The sequence below is a fragment of the Alosa alosa genome, chromosome 12, assembly GCF_017589495.1.
Source record: "Alosa alosa isolate M-15738 ecotype Scorff River chromosome 12, AALO_Geno_1.1, whole genome shotgun sequence".
NCBI lineage: Eukaryota > Metazoa > Chordata > Actinopteri > Clupeiformes > Clupeidae > Alosa > Alosa alosa.
The window spans coordinates 10,773,533-10,781,032 of NC_063200.1; the positions used below are offsets into that span (position 1 = coordinate 10,773,533).

Consider the following 7,500-nt stretch of genomic DNA (forward strand, 5'->3'; position numbering starts at 1 on the left):
CACTGCTGACGGGGACAGCTGGAACGTGCCCTTGTGAGAGGGGGGGGGGGTGGAGGGAGTTGGAGAAGGGGGTTAGGTGGGGGTTCAAAACCAAATGACAAAAACATCCTCACCCCTCCCCCCCCCCTCCTCTCCATCTTGGCCTGCGTGCACGAGTGACCGAGCTGGGCAGAGCAGACCACTACGGAGTGGAGAGTGGAGAACGGGGTGGAGTGGAGCTGTGTGGTCGGGGTTGAGCGGTTAATTGATGTACATGTTTATAATTAGGAGTGGCTCAGCCCCGCTCACCCAGCATAACTGATTAGAGGTGACGGAAGCTGACTCAGGGATGAACCCACTGCCAACATCACAGCCGGATCACAGCCACATCAGAGCCGGAACAGGGCCAGGCAGGCGGAGTAAGCTCTCCGTTGGTTTAGGGCTGCACAATAAACTGACATTGCAAAACAAACAAAAAATATATATTATTCACTAATTGGGAGGATTTTGTAGGGGAGTGCATCTTCAAAGAAAATAAAAATAGTCATTAAAAAAAAAGCTGGAAAATGACATTTTGCATTCTGAAGACTTTTGTTTTGCTCTTGTATCACACAGCAAAACAAGCTGTAGCAGGCAGGTAATTGAAGAGTCAATTTGCTTCTCTGGAAAGGTGCCTGTTGTAGCGTTGCATTTTTTAGTGCCTTATATAATTGTAAGATGTCTGAGCGTGTATGTGTCAGTCCTGTTGACTACTTTACAAAGGTTCTTATTTCTCATGACAGTTCAGCTGAATTTAAACAGTGCCTGAAAAGAGCAACTCGGCAACACAATCATGTAAAAAGATGAGTTGGTCAGTGTGGACTGTGTTGCTGCTTATTTGCTGCTTTAGAAGAATTCTGTGCACTGAATGCTTGTGGCTTGTCCTGCCTCCAACAGTGTAAATAACCACCTGTCCACAATGGAGCACCAAAATAATTACCTCCCCAGAACACACAAATGTGCCTGCGAGTGGCCCTACTCTTCCCCTCGGTGCTGTGTGTGTGTGTGTGTGTGTGTGTGAGTAAGCAAGCGAGGGAGGGAGGGAGCCCTAACAGCGTGGCTAATTGATGTTTCTTTTTTGGGAGCGTTTTGCTTTTATTTAGATAGGACATGAGAGACTGATCATGGTTTTATTATTTCTTTTATTGAGACAGGACAGTAGAGATTAACCATGGGGTTTATTATTTCTTTTATTGAGACAGGACAGTAGAGATTGACCATGGGGTTTATTATTTATTTTATTGAGACAGGACACTAGAGATTGACCATGGGGTTTATTATTTATTTTATTGAGACAGGACAGTAGAGATTGACCATGGGGTTTATTATTTCTTTTATTGAGACAGGACACTAGAGATTGACCATGGGGTTTATTATTTATTTTATTGAGACAGGACAGTAGAGATTGACCATGGGGTTTATTATTTCTTTTATTGAGACAGGACACTAGAGATTGACCATGGGGTTTATTAGTTATTTTATTGAGACAGGACAGTAGAGATTGACCATGGGGTTTATTATTTCTTTTATTGAGACAGGACACTAGAGATGGACATGAACTGAGTGGGAGGGAAGGATGGGAGCAGGAGCAGGAAATGTGTGTGTATTAAACCCATCAGGCTCGGGTCCCCATGGGAACAGAAATCCATATATTTTGGGATGCTTGGACCAGAGTTTCCACTTAAAGAAAATGAGAGCTTTCGTTTTCTGGACATTTTGATATGTCGGTCAAATATTCTATTATCACTTCTTAATTAGTCAAGTTGAGGAAAACTGGAGACAGGCTATGTAACTTAAAGAAGGACATAATCAGGCCGTATAATGCAACATGTTCATTAGCCTAACTTAAACATGCTTAGCTAGTCTCAGTTTAAAGATCTAGCCAGTCTTTATGCTGTTTTCATGGAAAGCAAGAATCCGCTTTGTTCGTTGTTTTAAATAGGCTTGTTTGTTACTCCCAGGTTATCTCCAGTGGTTCAACAGTTTCACTTGTGCAGATGTGCACACACAATGAGCACTCGCACCACTGCCCCCTAATGCTATGCCTCTTTATTTGATAACACTAAATTAAGAAATATTTCCTATTCTGGAAAAGGTTTAGTTTCTTTTTCTTTCTGTCCGCAGTTCAATGATAGCCTACCATTCGATTGTGCCGCAAATTATCCACGGGGCCCTAACCCTGCAGATCATAGACAGAGGAAGCATGCTCTGGGAACAGAACACAGTTGCATGTCCAGTGGGTCTGTCTACACGGAAAATGGCAAGTGTCTGGGTGTAGCCGCACACCCCGCACCTCCACTTCCAACGTTACTGATTCCGACAGATAGGCCTACAGTACGCCCGACACTTCGGCTTTTTCTCTGGTGGTGGTGGAGCTGACCGGACATCTGAGGCTTCAGGCGTTACCGATTTACCATCATCCATCGCATAAAGCGTGCGCTTCCTATTTTGTAATGCAGCATATGTGTGTTGTTTAATAACTTTCAAACTGTAGAGTCTGTTCCTTTAAAACATAGCCAAAGGACATTCTTGCTTCGGTATAGGCCTACATATTAGGCTTATTCTCCAATTCAGATTGTGGATTGTGTTAGGGGGTCGGAATTATTAGCCAATTAATTTAATCAGACAATTTGACCGGAGAGATTTCATTTTTTTTTTAATTTATTTTTTTTTAATTTAATTTGTTTCCGGCCAATGTCCGGCAATTACCGGACAACGAAAACCCTTGCTTGACCACAGCTCTCCCTTCCTGTTGCTATATCTAATCGAATTGCTATCCTCTCTTCTCTTCCCTGTGTGTTTTGTGTGTGTGTGTGTGTGTGTGTGTGTGTGTGTGTGTGTGTGTATGTGTGTGTGTGTGTTGGTGTAATTCCAGGTTCGGCCATGCGGCGGCGCTGGTTCATGGTGCCCCTGCTGCTGGTGCAGGCGTGGCTGTCGGCGTTGCCGTGCCTCGCGGAGCGCCCGTGTCCCAAGAGCTGCCGCTGCGACGGCAAGATCGTCTACTGCGAGTCCAGCGCCTTCCGCGATGTGCCCAAGAACCTGTCAGGCGGCTGCCAGGGCCTGTCGCTGCGCTACAACAGCTTAGCCGGTCTGCGCGCCGGTCAGTTCGTGGGTCTCAACCAGCTCATCTGGCTCTACCTGGACCACAACTACATCGCCAGCGTGGACGCGCGCGCCTTCCAGGGCATCCGGAGGCTGAAGGAGCTCATCCTGAGCTCCAACAAGATCACCATGCTGCACAACACCACCTTCCACCCGGTCCCCAACCTGCGCAACCTGGACCTGTCCTACAACAAGCTCCAGGCTCTGCAGCCCGGTCAGTTCCAGGGCCTGCGGAAGCTGCTGAGCCTCCACATGCGCTCCAACTCGCTGAAGAACATCCCCGTGCGTCTGTTCCAGGACTGCCGCAACCTGGAGTTCCTGGACCTGGGCTACAACCGCCTGCGCAGCATCACGCGGAACGCCTTCTCGGGTCTGGTCAAGCTGACTGAGCTGCACCTGGAGCACAACCAGTTCTCCAAGATCAACTTCTCGCTGTTCCCACGCCTCTACAACCTGCGCGCGCTTTACCTGCAGTGGAACCGCATCCGCTCCATGAACCAGGCGCTGACGTGGACCTGGACGTCTCTGCTGAAGATGGACCTGTCCGGCAACGAGCTCCAGGAGATCGACCCCGAGGTGTACCAGTGGATGCCCTCTCTGCACACCCTCAACCTGGACTCCAACAAGCTGGTGAACGTGTCGGCCGAGGCCGTGGCCAACTGGGTGTCGGTCACCACCATCAGCCTGGCGGGCAACATGTGGGACTGCGGCGCCGCCGTCTGCCCCCTGGTGGCCTTTCTGAGGAACATCAAGGGCGGCACCAAGGAGATCACCATGATCTGCGCCTCGCCCAAGGAGCAGCAGGGCGAGAAGGTCATGGAGGCCGTGGAGACCAACGGCGTCTGCAAGCTCACTCCGACCGCCAACGCACCCACCGACGCCCGAACCCCCGCCGAGACCGAGCCCCGACCCCACACGCCCCTCACCTCTGGCCACGGGAGGAAAGCGGTCGAAGCAGGCACCCCCTGGGTGTTGGCCACCCCATTCCCCCCGACCCAGTCGGCGGAGCCGCCTCCTCCCGACCAGGACCGGGAGCCCGTGTCCTTCCACAAGATCGTGGCGGGCAGCGTGGCGCTCTTCCTGTCGGTGGCCATGATCCTGCTGGTCATCTACGTGTCGTGGAAGCGCTACCCGAGCAGCGTCAAGCAGCTGCAGGAGAACTCGGCGTCGGCGCGGAAACGCCGGAAAAAGGCCCGCGAGACGGAGAGCACACTCAGCTCTCCACTGCAGGAGTACTATGTGGACTACAAGCCCGCCGGACCCGAGGCCAGCGACGTGCTGGTCAACGGAACCGGACCCTGCGCCTACTCCGTCTCTGGCTCGCGTGAGTGTGAGGTAGGACACACGCTGCATGCTCTGCTGCCACCCTGCTGAATGAACACACACACACACACACACACACACATGCAGACACACAGACACACTAGTACTCACACATACTGTACACATGCACACACATTTAAAAAATGCCCACACATACAGTAACATACTCACACAAATACACACACGCACACACACACACACACACACACACACACACACTGACTGACACACACACTGACACACACACACACACACACACACACACACACACTGACTGACACACACACTGACACACACACACACACACACACACACACACACACACACACACACACACACACACATAATCCCACAAATACACACACTCAGCCTTCTTCAGGGCTTCCTTTGTTTTTTAGGAGAACACACGTGATGGTAATCTCAACTCCCCACACACACACCACGTCTGCTGCCTGCTCACACACACACACACACACACACACACACACACACACACACACACACACATACACACACACACACACACACACACACACACACACACACACACACACACACACACACACACACACCGGCCTGCTGCCTGCATGTGTTTTGTTATGCAGGATGTAAACGCTGATAAGATGCTTGATATATCTCCAGCGTTAGGTTTTAGGGCCACTTGTATTATCTGTGCTGTCCTCTGGCAAAAAGCAGCTTTTCTATGAACAAGAAATCGCTGCCTGTTCACGAGGCTCTTCGTTATTCTCTCTTTTCTGTACCTCTGAAAGGAGGCAGAGGTGAGAGCAAAAAAATGCACATGTTGATGTTGTGTATCACCCGCGGCGGCGTGCTCGCTCTGTTCCGGGTAGCCATATACGGGTACAGTACACGGCAGCCTCGCTGAAATAAGTGACAGTGTTATTCTTCTCGAATTCAGAGAGTTCTTTTCATGTGTGTGATTGCCCATTTATTCTTCTCCAAAACGGCCCATTGATTTATTTTTTTCCCCTTCCTCCCTGTCCCAGCTCTCAGTAGCCAGCTTGTCAATGCCACAGCTTTTCCCGTACATAAGCCCGGCCAATTTCAGCACAATAGCCGGCAGCGTCCCGCTGTGCTTGCAGCGTTTGAATTCCACAGGGCCTGTGTTTAGTCTTCAGCCGGCTCTGAGCAGAGCGGACCGCTGCCTTCATGTTAACATACTCACTGTCATCAAGGGAGCAGAGAGGAACACAGTACTATACACCCAGACCGACAGACAGACAGACTGACTGACTGACAGATAGACAGACAGACAGACAGACAGACAGACTGATAAGATCAATTGATAGATAGATGGATCAATTCAAAAAGATAGATTTACTGATAGATACGATCAATAGGTAAATGGAAAGGTAAAAGGAGAGCTATGTAGTATATAAGATAAAATGAAGATATCTGTGTATATTATCTGTATAATACAAAATAATTGTACTACAGTAATGCATTATCCCTTCCATAGTACAGTACATACTGCTGCAGGAGAGTGAGATTGTTATGGTGGAGGAGGTGGAGGAGAGTGAGATTGTTATGGTGCAGGAGGTGGGGAAGAGTGGGTTTGTTATGGTGGAGGAGATGGAGAAGTTGTGCTCTGGAGCTGCCCACTCACTCACATAACACTACATCACTGGCAGAGACACACACAATAAGGCGGGGATCACATTAGCCAGCAGCAAGCGGCAGGTTTCTATTGTTCTCTATGGTTCGGCAGCGGAACGGTGGCAACGCTGGCGTAACGCTAGCGTTGAACAAGCTGAGCGTTGAACTTGGTTCAACTTTCAAAGCGCAACGCGAACGTATTCAATTGACAAACCGTTTGTGTTGCTTAGGAATGAGATAAAACTTATTATGGTCTGAGCGTTGCGTTACGTTTGCCGCTGCCGCTTGCCGCTGGCTGATGTGATGTGATCCCCGCCTAAGACTGCTGCTTGAACCGCAGTTTGGTTGTTTACACACACAATGGCACAGAGTATGCTGAGGACTCTGATGGGGTGCACCAATGATTGGCTCAAAAGAGTGCACACAGGTGTGGCGCTCATCTGATTGGCTCAGAAGAGTGCACACAGGTGTTTGCGCTCCACTGATTGGCTCAGAAGAGTGCACACAGGTGTGGTTCTCCACGGGGCCTGCTAGGAGGCTAACGCTGAGTGTTTGTTGGTGCTTCCTGTGATATTGTGTCTTTGAGCAATGACTGCTCTTCTCGGTGAGAGCCCTTGTTGATGCGGGCGGCGATGATGATGATGACACACTTCAGCGATGCGGCTCTGAATGTCTGTTGTTTTCATCGTGTGTAATTGGGGCCTCGGCTTCTGTTTGAGTGCATCTTGTGAGAGCGTTGTCTTGTCTTCGCAAATGCTGCCTCGCCGCCTGCGGGTGTGTCTTCTGCTGAAATAAGGCATCTCAAGAACACAGAGGCTGTCACTGGTGTGTGTGTGTGTGTGTGTGTGTATGTTGAGCTTAATGGGTGTGTGCATCGGGTCAAAAATGTAATTGCTTATATAATAAACAATATCTGAGACGTGCTAGGGGCAACAAAAAATAAATAAAAGCAGCAAAAAAAAATGAAACATAAGTACTAATAAAAAAGCGTGCTGCCATCTCATATAAGAGATTTCTGTGTTTCCTTCTCAACGGTAAGGCGTGTAAGGGGACTTCAAACGCTTACGGCATTGGGGAGCGTAAGAGAATATCGCCCTGCGAATCCTGTCTCTCACCGCTCCTCTCCTCGCCTCCTGCACTCAACGCTTCCTGTTTGATCTGCACTTAATGAGCCTGTTAGATCACCAATACAGCCATCTCGCGCCGCGCCACGCTACCTGGCTAAGGAGCAGAGAGTGTTGCCGCCTCTCTACTTTACTTGCACTACCCGTGCCAGTGAGCTTGTTTTTAATCTCACCTTCTTAGGCAGAAAAGAAGAAACTCCCTGTTTCTTTTTGGGTTCTCTCCCTTGGCCTTCTTTTTGCGTTCGACTGCTCTTCATGCTGTTCTTCATGTCCAGATCTTTGATTCTCACCCGAGCCTTAGCACGGGAGCTCTGCG

The 7,500-nt window shown here is 49.5% G+C and overlaps 1 protein-coding gene across 1 annotated transcript in view; it reads left to right on the top strand.

The window, feature by feature from the left end:
* The window catches only part of LOC125304765 (leucine-rich repeat transmembrane neuronal protein 4), a 147,032-nt gene that overhangs the window by 5,796 nt on the left and 133,736 nt on the right, over positions 1–7,500 (top strand). The window contains exon 2 of the mRNA XM_048259266.1: positions 2,894–4,455. Coding sequence (XP_048115223.1) covers positions 2,894–4,455 — 1,562 coding nt within the window. The remainder of the gene's footprint in view (positions 1–2,893; positions 4,456–7,500) is intronic.